General features: G+C 40.3%; 1 protein-coding gene across 1 annotated transcript; it reads right to left on the bottom strand.

Annotated features, from left to right (window-relative positions):
- Positions 1-2,169: 2,169 nt before the first annotated feature.
- On the bottom strand, positions 2,170-15,760 carry epha2a (eph receptor A2 a). Its single transcript, XM_038697349.1, has 17 exons — positions 15,587-15,760; positions 14,712-14,779; positions 12,798-13,434; positions 8,716-8,871; positions 8,283-8,615; positions 7,472-7,599; positions 7,163-7,337; positions 6,946-7,048; positions 6,623-6,675; positions 6,391-6,516; positions 6,110-6,295; positions 5,940-6,001; positions 5,380-5,589; positions 5,012-5,161; positions 4,536-4,729; positions 3,910-4,065; positions 2,170-3,014 (listed from the first exon to the last, which is right to left on the bottom strand). Exons 1-17 carry the CDS (start codon positions 15,660-15,662, stop codon positions 2,906-2,908), a joined length of 2,922 nt encoding a protein of 973 aa, XP_038553277.1. The 5' UTR covers positions 15,663-15,760; the 3' UTR covers positions 2,170-2,905.
- Positions 15,761-20,314: the final 4,554 nt, after the last annotated feature.

Here is a 20,314-nt window from a genome sequence, read left to right as displayed (position 1 = left end):
ACATAATATCAGGTTGATTGAACTGAATGATCAGTTTGTTTGTGTAACTGAATGTTCTGTTAAATGAACAAAAATTATCATAACTGAATTTTTACATGAAAAGTTACATGGTTACATGAAAATTATTTAAAACTTTAAGATGTTCTATAATCCAGCTCCAGTAATCCATCAGATTTAAACAATTAATATAACTTGAGTATTCACTTATATGTTGATATTAACGTCATCTGCATTCATGTAGGCTACAAAGAATACAGCCAAACCTCAAAATAATTGTTTTTTTTCAAATTACCTAAAGTATGATTCCCCTATGCCTAATTCAGAAAACAGCAGGCTTCTTTATTCTTTTGTGGATCCTATTACAGCTTACACCTGTCATTGTCTAAACCAGGCTGACTGCATGGCTCACCTTCTCAGCATGCACCTGTATCAGGTTGTTGGAAGATATGATGACAACATCCTCTGGAGAAAATTCACTCACATCGACTGTGAACTGAAAAATGTCTCCAATTACCTGGATCTTCCCCGTAGGATGCGAATGGCCTGAAAGAAGTCAGAAGTCTTCATGACTAACTTACACTGTCTAGTCATCTGGTTTCTAACATTTACTGATTTTATAAAATATCTGATTTAACTTGCTGTGTAAACAAAAAACAGAGTATCTGTGAATCATTGTATATCTGACCTGTAAATTTATTTTCTCCACCGCTCCTCTGCAGTAGTGATCCTGACACTTCAGAGAAGATACCTTGACCTTTCTCCATAACGGCTGAGGAAATGGATTGTTTCTATGTAGCCGTCTGCATCTACAGGACGGATCCAAGAGGGGTTATTCTAATCTGGTGAGCTGTCCCCTTGTGTATGATGAAAGTGCCACTATATATGGGTCTTTTATAGTGCACTGAGTGCTTGTTCCTGAGTGATTCAGCTGGACTGGAAAATGACACGGACTGTAGACATTCAGTGTGTCAGAACTGTTGGTGAACTGTTGTCATTGGGTTCAAAATTTCTAGCCTCACCCCGAAATGGGAGCATATGAATCTTTGTGCATGTGTGTGAGAAAGGGTGTGGAGATGTTTCTGTGTGAATTAATAACCTATAATTATCTGATAATGATAATTGCATTAATAATGATATATACATAATAAAGCCAATAAAGTGACCATATGACACATAAGTAGCTTTTAGATCAAGATTATAATGTCATTGGTATTTTTAAGTAGGATTTGTCACTAAAAAATGACACTATCCTAATGAAAGTCCAGCAAAAACCCTACCAAGCGTAATTTAACATGGCTTGAGTGACACGTGTGAAATGATGTAGCACAGTTGTGTGTAGGTGTTACATTCTACTTCACCTTGGCAAAGTCACCGAGGTTAATCAACTCCATCTGGATTACAAGCATCATGAGGTTGTAGTGCAAATTGTAAAGAAAGTTCAAAGATAAAAGTTGATGTCGATTTGTTTTTGATATTCACCAGTACTGGTTAAGTGAATGAACTAAAACTTCAGAGGGTGGTCTAAGAAGAAAGGTCTGTATCAACTACCCTGAGTTTATCATGTTAAGAGATACATGTGGCAGTATTGTATAGTTTACTTGTGTGAGGATGATGTAAGCAGAAAAGTCACTTGTTTTGGGTGAAAAAATTAGAGATGTAAGAAATACAGTTTAGGCTGGAAAATTTGTAATATGTATTGCACTTCTATCATTTCTGTATATCTTAAACATCATTGTTTTATCCATGTTTACCACCTTTACCAACCTAGCTTCATGCGATAACATAATAGTTGATAATAAGCCTAAAGTATAGCTGAGGCTGATGGGAATGTCTTTAATTTTGAAAGATATTTAGTCTTAAATGAAAGTATTGGACAAAAGGAACTTCAGATCTAAAGATTGTGCTAGATGAAAAGTCAGGGAATCTCCAAAGTCTGTGAATGTCGGCACCAATTTACATAGCAATCCAGCGCAAAGTCATCGTCAAGTTGACAAGACATTTCACTACTAAACCAAAATGTCAACCTGCTGGTGGCGCCACAGGAAAAGTCAGTAGGATTAATCCTCTGGGGAAACATGAATGTTGGTTCAAAAGTCCATAGCAATCCATCCAGTAGTTTTACAAATTAAATACAAATAAATGTTGACTACATAGAAAGAGAAAGAAAGATCCAGTCACAAGTCAACACTTCTTTTATTTAAACACAAAAATACACTGCCTGCCAATCATGCGCCAGTAAGTCATTTCTCATGTAACAAATTGCATAAATATAAAATAAATATTAAATACAAATGGACAGTTGCATTAAGACATGATGTAAACAAATAACTTTAGGAAAATGCATCATGTGATTCAGAGACTAACTACAAAACATAAGAATGTGTGATTCTTTGCCCTGAGCGGAATAATCATTCCAAATTTAAAAATAAGTGTCATTGATCACAGACAGTGTAGAAAAACAGATTTAAGGATTCAGAAAATGCAGGATAAAGGGAGTGCTTGGAATAAAATAAAAAAAAGCCCTTAATATTAAAGAGCATAAAATATTTCAGTCTTTCAGTAAATGTAAGCCAAGCACTCCCACATTGTCTCACATGTTTCACTTACTTTTATAATTGTCTTATTTACTACATCACCTAACTTGTTTATGTTCAACATATAAAACATCTTTTTTTAATATAAAGATAAATTATTCATCATCTGTTATCATAAAGTACATAAGTGTTTTCAAGCTCAGTCCTTTCTGAGTGGCTTTGGGGGTCCTCATCAGTCGTGCCACAGAAAAAAACAATAACCTGCAGCGTAGCTCAATTTCACCCCCCCCCCACCCCAACTTCAGTCCTCCTCGTCCAGGAGTGAAATGGCAAGGTCGGTCAGTGCACTTTGATTTGGAGGAATGCTTAGATCACACCGTGAATACACTGAGGGAGCTGGTCTCATCTTTCAGACCCAGGATGCTATATGCTATCCTCTTCATGTGACCTGGCAACCGCACTCCAATATTCCTGACATCTCTGAAAGTAAGAAAAGGAAGATAAATTATACTGTTTTGATTGAGTCCATAATGTTCACAGTTTTGCATAAATAGACCACAGTGGTACTTGTAGAGCAGTGGTTCCCGACTAGGACTACTTGTGCCCCAAGAAAGATTGTGGAGTGACTCAACTAATTTATAGAAGTCATTCAGTCTTATTATTTCAGCATTACTACTATACTGCATATAAAATTAGTAAATATTGTACTTTTTCCAAGTAAACTGCTACATTTAGCTATTCCATCAAGCCAGTGCCATAAGAATTCAATTATAAATGGAGTAATTAAATTATAAAAACATATTAAGAATAATAAATAAGATTCCAAAATCAAAACATTGAAGAAAAAAAGAATTGTAAAAGAAAAAAAAAGAAAGAAAAAAAAGTAAATTTTTCCTCTCACCCCTACTAAATGGTTTGAATAGTTAGCTAAAAGTAATTTATAAAATGCTAGTCATGCTTAAAATGGTTGAAATGCCCTGCTTCTAGTACAAAAGACCAGACCGGCCTACTGATCATTTAATTGTAAGAAAACATTAATGTTTTATATAATTAATGGTCTTATATAACGGTCAGTTTAAAATAATTTCAAATGAACACATTAGGAGCATAACAGACAGTGTCCATGAAAGGGCACAGGGCTGTGGGGGTACGTCAGACAGAAAAGGCTGGGAGCCACTGCTGTGGAAGTTATGGCAGAAGAGAATGAGAAGAATGACATGGGCTGAGGCAGAGTATTTCTTCTTTCACAAACTGGATAACACATGTTCAAGCTTAGAGCTCAATACTTTCTCTGTGTTACTACAAAACATGGCCTGGTGCCAGATAAATCTACACTGTGTGGGCAGAGCTGCACCTGTGCCATGTGTGCACTTACTCATGCCTCAAGGCGAGCACCTGCTCCATGGTCGTGATCCCAGCGCGAGCAAAGCTTTCGTTGTACTGGCTCATTTTGATGGACTCCAACCACTCGGGCACCGACCTGAACATGGTGCCGTCACAGCCGCTGGTGCTGGGCAGGCGGATGGACACTCTACAAAGAGCAACGCATATATTACATTATGTGTACACTGAGTGTGTGTTTGAACAATAAAGAACCGGTTTTACCGTCAACATACTGCGGACAGTTTCAAGTGATGTTTCAGTAATCATATTTGAATGGCAAATAGCATGACGAACACTGCTCTAGTTAAAGAAAAAGTGGGAGATGGATATTGGAATTCAAATTGGAGACTTCCTAGATACAGTGTGAGCTGGTCATGTTTAAAGCTAAAGTCATGGTGGGAAGACATCCTTATGGAATTTTCTGTCACCATGTTGTACTCTATGTCTATGGACCAGACAAGCCATTTACAACAATAGATGAGTGGAACAATTTCTATTCCCCCCCCCCCCCCCCCCACCCCTTTTCATACATTAATTAGATCGACTATATAACCTTTTCTTTTTTTTCCTTGTTTTACTTTACTGTTACCAAAACATAAACTTGAATAATCTTCATACCGTGGATCAAAGTCAGCAATGGTTTTCAAAGACTCTGGGCTTCGGAGCAGTTTGTCCAAAATGTTGACGATGTCTGTGAAGCGAGGTCGTTTGGAGCGGTCGTGCTGCCAACACTGAAGCATGAGCTGGTAGATTGCGGACGGGCAGTCCATCGGAGCAGGAAGCCTGAAGGCCTCATTGATAGCCTTCATGACCTGAGAAAGAGACAGGGGCAGAGTGAAGGCAGTGCTTAGATCTAAAGTATATTTATGGGTGTAGTGACAGACGGTTTGAACAGTCTGAAAAAGTGCTGTTTTCGTATGTTAACACTAACAGTTAATTTGAACAGGATGGTGGGAAACTACTCTGCAAGTCAGGCAACTTTCTATCATCACCTACCCTGCACAGACTCTCTGCGGGTAATACACAAAGTTTGACCTACACAGGCCAAAACAATTCCTCATCTCAACCATAACAGTTGGAAAGATCAACCATACCTCATGGTTGCTCATGTCCCAGTAGGGCCGTTCTCCAAATGCCATGACTTCCCACATGACAATGCCGAAGCTCCACACATCGCTGGCTGAAGTGAATTTCCTGTATGCAATGGCCTCGGGGGCGGTCCAGCGGATGGGAATTTTACCTCCCTGACAGAAGAGAAACATTAACAAATCATATTTAATGGGTGAAGGGAGTGGAAACACAAGGCGCTGACTGACCAAAACTTTAGATTGGACACTTGAGATTTAAAATACCATTAACAGTCTGGCATTTGTTAGACTATAAAAAAAACAAAAAAAAACAACACAAAGGTTGTTCTCTGTTGCTATGCTTTTAGGCTGTGAATTCGAGCTGTTATACTTACTCTTGTTGTGTAGGTACCCTCAGCGTCATCCTCTAGCACACGTGACAGGCCAAAGTCAGACACTTTACACTCCAGGTTGCTGTTCACCAGAACATTTCTTGCTGCCAGGTCACGGTGGACGTAGCTCATGTCAGAGAGGTATTTCATGCCGGCAGCTATTCCACGCAGCATCCCCACCAGCTGAAATGATGGAATCTCACCATCACGGCCCTAAAGGAGGGGGAAAAAAATACATATATTAAATACCTTTTTCCCCCCCCCCATACTTAATTGTAAAGATTTTTAATGCATCATATATTTCACTCAAACATAACTTTCCTTTGTTTTGATTTTCGATACTAAATCGAGTCTGTCCATTCATTATGAAGTTAGAGCCGGTGGCTGAGTAGCTTAGCATAGGATGTGAAACAGGGGGAAACAGCTAGCCTGGCTTTGTCCAAAGGTAACAAAATCCACCTACCAACACTTGTAAAGGTCACTTAATTATAATGACTGTCTAATGACTAATAAAAATATTGAGTTCAAGTCTGAAGCTCAAGACACTTGACTGATGCACCTACCTTCAGATATGTGTCGAGAGCTCCGTTCTCCATGTATTCTGTCACTATCATGGCGTGCTTGACTGAAAATTGAAACAAAAAGTTTGTTTAGTGAAAGAAAAGTATACAAGCAGCTGATACAAATGAGTTGTGAATGATTGTTTGACTTCTCTCCGAGGTTATTGACTCACATTTGGTGACAACTCCCTCCAGGCGGATGATATTCGGGTGCGAGAACTGACCCATGATGCTGGCCTCGCTCAAGAAGTCCTGCCTCTGTTTCTCAGAGTACCCCGGCTTCAAGGTCTTAATCGCTACGGCGATCTCGCCTCGCCCAGGAGTCTTCATCGCACCCCGAAACACTTCCCCAAACTCTCCTGATGGGCAGAGGGACAGCAGGAGGAAACTTTAAAAACTGCACTCTGAGATACCATTAAATGAAAGGTAGACAGTTTTAAAACCACTTACTTACCAACACCGATGACTTTTTGTTTGCTAATGGCACTTGGGTCAATTTCTGTAACAAACTTCTGGATGGCAATGTTAGGATCCTCATACATGTGTGGGTCAACATAAGTCTTCAGAGGCTTGAGTTGATCTAAAGAGGAAATAATGACCAGAATATCAGGCGAAATAATAAGTAAATTAACTGTTTCAGCAAGTAATACTGAATTCTTATTGCATGTACAGAAAGGTTTTCTAACCTGTTGAAAAGTAGGGATCTTCAGGTCCTCCCCTGCGGTGAGAGCTCAGTCTCCTGAGAGGAAAACAGGAATAATCACTATAAGACTAAACAGAATCCAGACTGGCTTTTTTGTAATTGCAGGTCAGTCTCTGTTGAAAAGGACCAAGGCTGTGTTCAATGGCAGGACATGCCATTACTGATAAACCCTCCCGGAGCTGTCATACCAGAATATCTTTAATTTACTCAAGCTTGTGGCACATAATCACATGGTTTGCAGCTTCTGTAGATTACATTTATCTAAATGACACATTGGATGTGGATATGAACAGTGTTGTTACCAACCTCTTACGCAGCATCAGGACGGCCCCCACAACAAGCAGGATAACCCCTACTCCAAATACAGCTCCCATCACCATGGTGGGGTTGTTCTGGATCTGTGGCTCAGCTGTGAAAAATCACAGAGAGAGAAACCTTTATCAACTCAAGTATGCGAAATATAAAAGTTAACAGACGTTTGGGAAACTATTTAATCTTTCGCAAATTTTGAGGTTGCTTGTACCTAATGATGAAGTATGGAACTCGTGCTCCACGCTGTAGCTGCCAGGGTTGCCTTCGGGACTCATTGCCTGAACCCTGAACATGTAAGTAGTGTCTGGGGTAAGGTCATTAATCTGGACCGAATTTTTCTCCAAAATCAGGACTGTGTAGGTGGTCACATCGCGCTCGTTATCATCCTGCGAATAGGGAAAATGGCAGATTAGAATTTTTTTTAATCTGAGAATATTTTTTTAAAATTTTATTTCATACAATATCCTCAACTTTGAATGGGGGAAGGAGAGACAAAAGAGCACAAAGCGCTCTGTCATACTTTTCTGCGGTACATAAGCTCATAGCGGTGATTGATGTGGGCTGGAGGCTTGCGAGACAGAGTCCAGGACAGACACAGACTGGTGGGGCTGCGATCTTCCAGATGGATTAACGTCACCTTGGGGGGATCTAACGGTTGGTGAAAGACAGAAAGCAAAATAATGGTTAGTGACTAATCACAGTCTTTCGGAAAGGACATTTGGAAATAAAAGCCTTTGGGACTCCGTGGGTCAGACTGAATTCCTCTGAGTCCTTCTTTTTGTCTTATGGTTTTTACTGACAAATGTTCTGACCCTCAAGGCAGCTCAAAAAACATAATATAGTTTTATCTCTGTGAAAATGGTTGACTTTTCCTAATTTTATTACAATTTCTTATAAACAAAATTTTGAACAGATGATGTACAGACACTACAGAAAATGCCAAATGACCTCTGCTTGGGGTCTCAGAGACCCCAGCTGTGAAACATAGTAACATACAATGCATACTTTTTACACAGCAATACACCTCCCATATCCCAAACAGTTTTGCAACAGTTTGTTCATAAGATGTCTAACAGGGAGTCACACATGTCCAGGTTTTTTATGGACTCCAAACATAAGTAATGTAACAATGTTAGATACTGTACATGTATGTGTTTGTGAATGACTGTTTGATTAACAAAAGGAAAGGGTTACCAGGGCAATGCATTTCCACATATTGCGTTTTCTACACATACAGCAGTGTGGTGCAAACAAAGAGATAGTAAAGCCAATGTGAATGGAACACAAGGTTAAATAAATAAAGAGAAAGCTTTTCATGCGATTGAGCTCACCTGTGTAGTCCAGAGCAGTGGTGATGCTTGCAGTGGGCCTCTCGGTAGCGAACTGGGACACGCCGCTGTGAGCCTCCACGGTGAACGTGTAGTTGAGATGAGAATCCAGGTCAGTAATGACGACCATGGTGTCCTGCAGGTCTGTAGGACCCGACTCAAAACGGATCTTCTCACCGCAGGGGTCACACAAGGCCCCATCGCAGTGCTCACACACCACACTGTAGGTGAGGTCTTTGCGGCCCCCAGTCACCAGTGGTGGGCTCCAGGACAGCTGCAGTCTGCCCTCTGCTGACAGGGTGGTGGGGGTCAGGTCACGGGGAGCACTAGGTGGAGCTTGGGGAGGAAGTAGATGAAACAGAACAGTTAGCCTGATCTTCTGTAATAAGCAGAAAGTTGATTTAGTCAGTAATATGACAGTGGGTGGGGTAGTTACCAGAGCAGGCTGATGTAGGAGGGTCTGAAGGGGAGCGGAAGAAACCTTCCTCACATTTGCATTCAGTAGCTCCGGCTGCGGAGGGCTTGGTGTTATCAGGACAAACCTGACAAAGCTCGCCTGATACAGATGGCTTGAAGTAGCCCGGTTTGCATGCTGTGTGAGAGAAAGAAGGTGTGTGTTAGTTTAAGCATGTCATAACTGTGAAACAGACAAACACAGGAAGGAATGACTGATCAAAATGCAAACAATAAAGCTGTCTCTGTAATACCAGTCCTTTCCAACCGACAGGAAGCATTTGTTGTGAGTAACCTATAATCACTGAGTCTTTGTATCCAGAAGAATGAAAAGGGATTTCCCTGACAATCTGCCTCCACTCGCCTTTCTGGCCTGGAGGCCTAATTTCAAGTCACACTGCTAGTGTCAACCGGATGACAGGAGAGCATTAAATCCATCAGGTGATCTGATCTGCTTTCCCCTGTGAGATTAATATTCTCTGGCAGATAATATTGATGTTGTTGCCATAGGAAGTGGCACCTTGGACACTGGCTGTGGAGTGTTGCGATGGACATTTCAACCCACAGATAAACATGCCTTCCAGGGCATGGGAGGTTATGACCGTGCAGACTGCACAGAAAACCCAGGAGCTGCACTTTAGTCTGATGCTGATGTTTCCTCACTTTCTTCCTTCCTTCTGCTAACCCCCAACACCAGTCACAAATTACAGCATTCAAGGTTAAATAGTTAAACGGACAAGAGAATCAGGAAAGAGGAAAAGCTGCTGGATTAGATGATTTTCAGTGTGTTTATGGAAACAGATGCACATATTGTCTGGGGTGATAAAGGGCTACAGCATAGTAAAAAATACTTTATTTTAAACTTTAAAAGAACAGATCTTATCCCTCTCTGCTTTCATTCTGCTGTCTCTCTAGGGTCGAGCCTTTCATCTGGCCCCTGTGCTGGTGGCCGTGAGAAGAGGTCGAGTGAACCCTGGATCGAAGACGTGGTCGCGTTACTTCACCACTGAGGCAGAAAGACCTTTGCACTCCAAGTATTGCCGCAGTGGAGAAGAAGGGGCAGGTTGAGTTTGAGTAGGAGATGAATAGATGGACGGAGGGGGATGGGGCCAAAGGTCTGGAGCACCAACAGAAGTTCTCTCTGGGGAGTCACTTGGCGGCAGTGGGGGTGTAGCTGAGGTCTTTTCGCATAAGAAAAGGGGGCCCACCTATTTCATCTTGAGCTGGAGCAGCAGGACCTCTGTCACGTACCAAAGAAACTCCAGCCCTATTCATCTATTGTCTCTGAGACTGGACAGAGTGGTGCCATAAATATGTTGCCTTACTTACGACACAGCTCGCAAATGGCGGCATGTGTGCAATGTATAATTACAAACGATGTAAATGCTAACTTCAGCAACAGTGGATTCACATAGTTAACTTAAATTTGAGTTTCTAGCATCATACTTTATCTGAATTTAGTCAGTAAAATTGTTTCCATTTGATCCAAAACTTCCACGCGACTAACTTTTTTTTCACTTGTGAATGGAAATCATTCTTCTGATAGTCCCATGCTCCATTTTGACTATGACACACACGTGAAAAGGACTTCTCTTCCGCACCGGTGCATCTGTTAATTGAATCTGTTTTTTGCGCTTTGAGTTGGCCCATTGTTCTAATGAGTGGGAACATGGATTAGGGAGCTCGTTGCGTGTGTTAACAACCGGATGAAAGCGCAAAGGGAGGCATGTCATTGGCTAACAGCTGTCCTGTTGCTCTACTAATCCTCTTGACTAAATTACACTCCACACCTAACTAAGCAGCCACGAAGCTAACCACCCTCATGCACCAACTGTCAACTCACTCCCCACCCTCTGAGGACAACCTGCTTATTTGTGTCACTCAACTCACTTTACTTCCTTTTCCCACAACAGTTGGGCTCTTTAGTGGAATCCACATGCAGGCCATGAGCCTCTAAGGGTATCACTTTCTCTTGTAAACGTAAAATTGGAAATAGGGAGTTGGCTGGAACAAATTACAACATAATGGCTTATGTTTTAACTTGTGTAATAAAATATTTTTCCTGCATCCTAATAATCAGGTCATCCTCCAGACTTTGGACATAGTCACCCCCCATCATAAATATTTCCACTGCCAACTTCCATTTCAGGTGCTCTGCCTGCGGTCAGGAAACTCAAAGACTGAAACATTCCTGTCTTGACTTCCTCCCCGCTTTGCTCTTTAATTCTGTTTTCATTTTTACAACCTTCAGTACAAGATTATCTCTTTGAAGCACAGTGCTTATCTATCAATGATATGTTAGGCTGCCACAAACAAGAATTTTCACTCTAATTTGCCAATTCTTTTCCCAACTAACTGATTAGTGATTTTGTCTATATAATGTAACAAATTTCTTAAAGCCCAATGTGAATTTTCAAATGTTGTTTTGTCCGAAACCCAATAATATTGTATAACACTCTAAGCTCAATATTTTTGGGTTTCGTACAAATTCTAACAATTGACAAGCTAGAACTAATGAATTCTTTCAGCTGTTAAGATCCGCAAATGTGTGTCACTTATTAGGAACAGACTCCAGGAGAAGACCAAACTCTGCCAGCCAAGGTGACTCGGACCATCAGGAGTCATAAACCGCAGCCTGACTCAGTCTAACCTCTGATAGGCGTGTCGGCCCCATCCCTGTAATCTGTGGTTTGTGTCGCCTTAGCAACTGAGGCAAAACAAATACTTGCGAGGAGAAGGCATACCACTCAGGTAGTCATTTTGACACATTCACACGGCCCTTCCTTTAGTCAATCGCCGCTGTAGGTGACGCGAGGGTGAAAGAATTCCTTTCAAAAATCCCCGCACCATACTGTGCCCTTCCTCCCTCCTTCCTCTGTACCCCCTCTCTCCTCCCACGTTTCCTCCAGACAGTTCAACACGCCACACCCGAGAATGCCAAAAGAGCTTCCAACTTCCACACAGACAGCAGGAGCACATACAGCATGAACACCACAGTTACTTTTACTTTTACTTTACACATCTATATGGGTTTTTTTTTCTACATGTATTCACAGGTCTTTCTTGAGGGTAGTACATACTGCAAAGTTTTTGCATACTTAAAACTTATTCTGGGCGTTTCTCATATGAATAGACTAAAGTACAAGCCTTCAAAGGTTTGTTCCTAAATTGCTATCAGGTTTAAAACAATATGTTTCGCTGTTTTGTTTTAGTTTTATTAAAACAAACAAAAAAAAAACCTACCTAAAAATATCTGAAGGGTCAAAAAGTTAACCCTAATGTCCCTTTAAAGAAGATTTCATACTACATACCAATCTAGAATGTGTAGTACACAGTTTTTCAGTTTGTTTATGAGAAATTAATGTCCTTTGCTATTTTGAATTCATAATAAATTATACAAGATGCGTGCTGATAAACATAAATCAAATATTGACTTTGAACAGGTAATGTAAACTTCAAATCTGGAAGCTTCCAAGAAAAAGAAAAAATATTTAATACTTTTAGTTTCATCTCTTTTCCAGCTTTTCAAGTTTCTCCTCCATTTCTACTGAGTGGTGACTCCAGTGTAAATACACAATAAACCCAACCAAAGTCCACTTAGAGTTATTATGTAGTATGGGATTGGGACACAGCTTCTTGTAATGTACATTATCACCTCCAGACCTATCCATAAAACTGTGCCGTAGCAGTCCAGCCTCAATTTCTGAGTCCTTACAAAAGCAGTGGAAAGAAGGAGCTATTGCCCAACAGGTAAAAAGACAAGGCATTGACGGGAAATTTCCTCAGGGATTTTTATCTATATCACATGGAGCAATCTGCGGTTGCCTCAAAATAAAACAAACAGGTTTAGACATCTTCCCTTTCCCATGCCCTGCTCTACCTGACTCACTTTAAGACAGATGTGTTTTTTGGGATAATTCTCCAAACTAACCAGACATAATTAACATTCCTCTGCACTCATTCTTTACACCTTGTCAAGCTAGTAGTTGGAAGGGTTTAATTTACTACAGCTCACATGGCAACAGGTTTCAGTTGAGTGCATGGCGTATTTCTGGCAGTGCTTACCTTGGCAGGAGTCCCCAGTGGTTTCATAGCCTGCAAGACACTGGCACTGACCCACGGGAACCACCCATTCACCCTCAGCTGTGCAGTAGATGCGCGGGGTGGCCTGACTGACGGCATTCTCCACACAGGCTCCCTCCACCTCTCTGAGAGCACCGGCCACGGTCTCCGGGAAGGCCGCCAAGCTCTGCACTGTGGATGGGCATGTCTTGTAGTACACTCTGACAGACAGCAGTGCCACACAAGCGCCCATGTCCTGAAAAGCCAGGTAGAAGCCCTTTCTGGACAGAGTCTCGACGGTCTTCGTCTCCATGTTGACCTTCAGCACACGACCCTGTGTGACCTCGTCAGGAGCGATGGTGGCCACTTTGCGGAACTGCCCTTTACGGAAGTTGGTTCCCACGTCCGCGTCGGCCTCAGAGATGAAAAGGTTGAAGGTTTCTTTGCAGGCGACAGACGCACCATTAAAAGTGTTGCAGTCTCGCACAACAAAACGGAGCTCCACAGACACACGGGTGGTCCCCGGACGCCGCTGGATGAATGTTGTGCGTAACCAGTTATCCTGTTCAGTTGAGTCTATGCTACAAACACTGTAGGTGTACAAAAGTGAGCCATTCACCACCGTCTGGACTATCTCCCACTGCAGAACAGAAAAAATTAGAGAGGAGAGGGATTAGTTTAAGAGACAACAGTCTTCAACAAGAGAAGCAGGGGAATAAGTACAAGGTCAGAGGCTTTGTTCCCGCAGAGAACCAGTTTTACGCCTCTTCTTTCATGCTGAGTATCTCATGAAGTGCAGATGAGGCTGGAGCCTTTTTCCACATATTAAGATTATTGGCCTGGACATGTGCGATGCTCACGACGTGTATGGTTTTCCGCCAACACTCCAGGGTGCATTTGTATGAGATACACATAAATCCAGCAAACACCACTGTAGAATACCAACTAATTGATGGCCGATTTATGGCAGTAAAACGAGCTTTATAAGAAATCAAAATCAATTTAGACTTTTAAAGAGAGGGAAGCAATGATGAGTAGAAAGATTAAAAGCCTCCATTTATCATAAACATTTAATAGCTCGTACGTTAACAGTACTAGTGTGTAACAGGGAATAGATTTACAGTACTTTAACTGTTTTCAGGAAAGGCAAAAGAAATTGTTACATTTCCACTATTTCAAAAAAGGTAAGCCAATCCCTGGTACAAATTGACATTTACTTCAGAAGTATGAGAAAGTTTGATTAGATCAAAGAAAAGTTTGACAGACAAGGGGAAATCCTATCTGATAAAACAAGAACCCTTAGATCTTTGAGAACAGCCACACAAGAAACGTAGCCCACACAGTGGAAGTGGCCATGTCCTGTGGCTTTTTTTAGCTGGAAAGCCACTGAACTATAGATAGAGGGATGGTTCTCCACACACGGACCCGTCTTGCTGTCTCTTGTACTTACATCTTCAGTCTTTCCACAACTGTACAGATCATCTTGCTGCTGAAATCTCTAAATTAAACGTGGAATCACAAGGAAAATAAATCTTGAAAATTTACTTTTTATTGGAATGAAACCAATATCCTGTGATTGTTTAAAATGCAGTACTGTAAATTCAAATGTTGGTTGAACCTTGACATTTTAATGGAATTCGGGATGTCTTTATGAAAGGGTAGCGTTAATGCAAGACTAATTGAGCTCTGCCAAACCTCATCGAGCTGCCACTCATTCCATCTCTCCCAGAGAGCTTTTTTTGGTGGGCTGAATGAGCAGAAAGAGGCCCTCTTTTATTGTTACTAAATGGTATTTAAATTTTCATATAAATGGATCTTCAGCTTCCTTTTAACCATTTGTTGCCTGGCACAGAGAAAGACAGTTTCATGTCTTGAACCTTAAGTCTTAAAAATGCCTGTGGAGGTATAAATACTTACTCCGTTCTCATATGGCAACGTCAACCACCCCAACTCTGATCCTGAAGCGCTCATATCCAGCAATACTTCTACAGAGACAAAAAGGAAAAACATAGGACATATTTACAACAAGCACAGAAGCAACTAATGACACCTGATGCATTAAAAAAATAATTTAATAAAACATTTAGCTAATAAAGAAAGCTACATGTTTTACAGATATTGGCCTATGTCTGGCACAGACAGTAGGTTTATTTTTTGTTGTTGTTGTTTAATTGGCTGTTAATATAAAATGACTTTTGATTTGACTGTACAATTAAATTCTCTGCCTTGATCTCTGGGGCCAACAGCTTTATGGGGGGCACATGCCATGCTTTGACAGTTTAATTAAGCATGTCGGTCTGATTCAGGACTTCATTGACCGTGTCCTCCAGGTCCAGGATACAGGACTAATAATGTCTGAGAAAGGCGTGGGCAGTTAAATTGCCATGTCAAGAGAAATACATGAATCTGCACCACAAGTTAAACAAAAGGTCTGACATGTTAAGGCATCTTGCAGGTGGCCCTTTGACAAAGGCCAGTAAATAGGCTACAAGTAGGCCTAATTCATTTAAAACGATATTAAACAGTGATCATCTGGATTTTTTGGACCATTTAAACAAGTCTATAACTGGACACCATAGGCTATTGGCCAATCTTTTCTGTACTGACTGGAAAAACAAAACAAAAAGGCCACTATATGAACAATTTTAAACAGACAACTGCAAAACAATTTAAAGCAGAGTAAAGCAGGCTAACAAATTCCAGCCTCCTGACTCATGAGGTGCGGTAAACCTAGGCTACACTTTTACTTCTTTCTTTTTTAACACAACACGTAAAAAAAGTAGCGTACTTACGTTCTTTGGACTGGAGGCTGGTAAAAACTCGGTTGATAAATAAAAACAAGAATACGTTGACCCGGCGAAGCTCCATGATTCCTCACAACTTTTTTTAAAAAGTCGTGGTTTTATATCCCAGAGTCTCTCTTTGCACTCCTCCGGCTGTCCAGCTGGCTCCGCTTCTCTGAATACTTCACTCCCACGGCTGAGAGAGCACGAGCCCATTGACTAACAGGTGGCGTCATAGCCCCGCCCCGCGCGCTTTGGAATGTTGAAGTTCTCCAATTATGGTAAACAGGGGGCGGGGCCAGAACGAGCCGATCGCACCTGTTTCATTGAGAAGGATGTTGGCCTACAGAAACTGCACTGTCATTGTAATGTTTGTTTAATTAATTAATCAATATCAAATCAAACGCTTCTTTCTTTCATGTATATCCTAAATGCCACACATATTAAAACTAGATCAGCCCTAGCTAACTTATGTAGTAGGCCTGTGTTACCTTTAAATTATGTAGGCCTATTTAGAGTTTAAAATACACACAGTGCTTTTACATGTAGCCTACATATCAAACATCATTGTCAAATATAAACCCTGCACACTGTATATACTGTATATAGACATGTATATCAAGTAATCACAATACCCATTATCCATTGTTGCTTTTCATATATATGTTGATTTTGACTTATCTTGTCCTTGTCCCGAGTCAAATTCCTCATATGTGTACACATACTTGGCCTGAGCTTCTAATGGAAGAAGCACACAGATCTATTACTTAATAAACATAGGAATACCCTTATGTAAACCTGCATTTGACTATTTAAGTAATAGTACAGTATAATCAGCAAAATGTACCTGAAGAATGAAAGGTTTTTGTTATGCAGTGTGATGAGTTTATTATTATATATAATCAGTGGTGCAAGAAGCATTCAGAAACCTTACTCGAGTAAAATTAGTACTACCACACACTCCAACATATATTTTATTTGAATAAATCAGCAAATCTAAATATATATAATAATATAAGTACAGTAGTTCAAAATGTGGTAGGTACAATATAATTAAATACAAATATTAAGCTTTTTAAATATGATTTTCTGACTTGTGTCATGTGCTCTGGTTTTACATATTCTTTTTTGTATTATTTTAGATTTTTATGTTGATACTAATGTTCTCATGCACCTGGCTACAACGAGAATTTGGGGCAATACATTGAATTGAACTCAATTGCATTATTAAATGCTGAGCCTAAAGCGTTTTTAATGCAATAATACCGAGAAAATATTCCTTCTGAAACTAGGTGTTATACTTTTCATTTGAGTATTTCTTTGAGTGTATTTGCATCTGTATGTACTATCGCTTTGGTGCCCTGTCTTAAACAATGTATGGGAATTTAATTAAAGACGGAGCTATACCATTGCACGGATGTAAACAATCAATACACATTTAGAAAACTTCTTGGATGTTTTATCTGTGCAGGAGTTTTTTCCCGCTGGTTGTAAATGTTTCAAACAATACGTGTCAATAATACAGTGCAAATAGATTTGGGCTTTGGTAGTAGCCATTCAAAATGAAAGCGTGTTTAAGTTGAACAATCTTTTTCGACCGTCCTCCAAGTAATTGCCTGAATCCTCCACATCTCATACAGGACTTGTCTTTCCCACGACTGGTAAAGGAGGGGTCAAGTGGGGGGGTGGTCTGGTATGAATATATGACTACTAATGAGAAGTTGCTCATAAAGAACCTTACAATTTGGGTATGAATATGTGGCCACAAAGACGATCTGACAATAGCATCACCTAGCAACTTTTATCTGGAGGAATTTCAGAGTCAAGTCTTCTCTGTGAAGCGCCATGTACTTGGAAGAAGAGCCCCAGCACAGTCGGCCATCCTGACAAAGACCCCCCTAAAAAATAAACCGAAGAGGCGGACATTGTCTTGTCCAACGTTACCATACACGGACATTAATCATACAACAGACAGAGTGAAAGATGTGAAATAATAGATTAACAAGTTAAGTGTGGGTTGAATTATGGCTTTCTGACCTTCAAATGACAACCACTTCCATTGCTTACAAACACAAATTGTAGTTTAACATGATAAGAATAATTCCAGCAGGACTTTTTCACCCTTGAGGAGAGATGAAGAAAACTGACACCATCTTATTAAATCATTTACTGCAATTGAAGGTGAGCCCTGCTTGCAAATTTTCTATTCTTATTTGTGGTTTTTGTTATTACCAGATGAATTTCAGGTTGAACTTTTTCTCTAAATGGTGAGAGAGGCTACATTTTAAACACAATTCCTCTAGCAGAAAAAAGTATGTTTAAATTCTCTTTTCATCTGCTACATGTCAACTTACACTTCCACAAATATTTGATGTTTAATGTTCAAATATCAGTTCTTTTTAGTAACCAAATATCACTTTTACTGTATGTCTCTTGTGAGGAAAAAAGTGTGATTCCCACAAAGACCTGACACCATGCTTTAAGATCCAGATACCCCTCACTTTTAAATGATCCGACGCACTTTGCTTTGAGTGTGAACTGCCACTTGAAGGAAACTTCCATCTTCAACACTCAAGCAGCCCCTTCTCTCCTGTCTTTATTTGGTTTGATACACACTGAGGTACGCTAAGGTGTTATTTTCGAGTGTGTTAATGCTTAGACTTCGAGAAGTGGTTTCTCTTGTCATCCAGTTCTCGATGGTGTCAAAGGTTAACACCCTCTCTAACACACAAGTATGCAAATGCTTTCATTACAATACAGGCTTCTTTTTATTCACCTAACAGAGCATGCATGTTACTAGAGAGCAGACTGCGGCCTCACAGCGCTGAACCCTCCGGGTGCCAGAACACCCCCCCTCTGGTCCCGGGCTTCTGAGAGTGATGACAACACAAAAGTACTTCACACTGGGGGCTGGGGCTGTATTTTGTGGGTCAGTGAACAGTGGCCGAAGCAGCAACGCCATGTCATTCAGACCCTGCTCCCGTTACACCCCCGCTTTCCTTACACTTCTTGTGGTATCAGCAAACAGAGAGGAGGGACACTATTGAAAGCATCAGGGAGTTTTTGTGTAGTGCAAACATAAAATGCACCTACTGTTTTCCACCATTCCACCATCTCAGTGAGAGCCCCCAAAACCCTTGTTAAGAAATGATGGATTTGCACCTTTGTTTATATGTTCTGATGACTAGAGCCTCCCCATCAGTGGTAAAAGAAGTACTCAGATTATTTACTGAAGTTAAAAAGCAGCACCACACAAAAACTTATAGCCCATACCAATCCCGAACAATCCATTTGAAGTAAAACTCCTAAATTCACATTTTTATTCAATTAAAAATACAGAAATATTTGAAACAAAATGTACTTAAAGTATCAAAAGTAAAACTACTCATTACACAGAGTATTATTATTGTTATCAACATGTTGTCAACTTTTAATCAATGCATCATATTTTGTGATGTGATGATCATACCTTTCTTATAAAAAAAGATATTAAAATATATTTCTCTCTGAAATGTAGTAAAGTGAACCATTAAGTAGTAAATGACAATGTACAGTGCCTGTGTATATTTATCCTGTGTGCTGACTAATTCTTTACCTAGCCTACATATTTGCTTTTGCTGTTTAAATCAGGTGTTCAGAAATGTGTCAGTTATGATGTGTAGATCACAATTTGATGCATTTTCTATAAAGCAAAAGTTGGAATTAGCCGTTTCATCTAATAAGTATTGTCCCAGTATTTAAAAGTCTACTTGCAATGAAACAATGGGAGAGTTTTCCAGAAACATTTCTTTTCAGTGATAAAAAGCAGTCTTTAGCCTGATAATCAGGCTGGATTTAAAGAATAAAAACAAGAATAAGATGACCCAATGGATCTCCATTCCAAACCTACGTGTCTGATGATTCAGAGGTCTGGAGAGATCTGGGGAAATTATATTTTTGGAGATAATCCCATGGGTTTTAAAATGTTTTTATGAGCCGATGAGCTAGGAATTTACCACCTACAGAGGAGTGTGCATCTTAACTTCTCTGATAACATTATTTGTGACAACAAAAACACAAGGTATCTTAGCTCAACAGCCACGCCATTGTTCACCACTGTACTTGGAGTGACACAATATGATTCCATGTACTGATAATAAACTGTAACAGAAAGAAGGATTAGTCATCTCTGCGTGCCAGGTTTATTACGGGTACATACCATCATCCAAAACTGAATAAATACCAGAAGACCACATATTGTAAAGCATTTACCAACAAAAGTGTGCACTAATAATAAAACCAATCCTAAACCACTATCCTTTTATGTTCCTCACAAACGGGATGGATGTTGTGGAAGCTTCTTCATTCTGTGCTCTGTTGTCTGGACTCTGCTGAAAAGCCTTTGCATTGTTTTTTTCCTTCGTGTCCTCAGTCATCTCGTTTAAAAACCTCCACAGGCCACCTCTGAAAACACTACCTCTCTTAACTGGAATTTGAGGTGGGTGTGTGTTGTGGATGTGGGCTCTGTTGTGTGCAGCGTAGCGTTGAGAAACAAAAGGAGAAACACGCTCTGACAAGTTTTGGTCTCATGAAGAGAAGAAATATGAGAATGTGGTTAAAAACACAGGGCACTGCTCATACATTACATGATTTAAGTCTATTTGTGGCTTCGCCCTGATCAGTCATTGCTGCCTACATTGGCACTGACCTCATGCATCAAAGAGCAGCTGTAAAAGAAAAATTAACACTGCAGGTATA

Source organism: Micropterus salmoides, unplaced genomic scaffold, assembly GCF_014851395.1.
Source record: "Micropterus salmoides isolate LMB-PRFRI ecotype aquatic unplaced genomic scaffold, ASM1485139v1 Ms_hic_scaffold_4, whole genome shotgun sequence".
NCBI lineage: Eukaryota > Metazoa > Chordata > Actinopteri > Centrarchiformes > Centrarchidae > Micropterus > Micropterus salmoides.
This window is presented reverse-complemented; position numbering and strand designations above follow the sequence as displayed.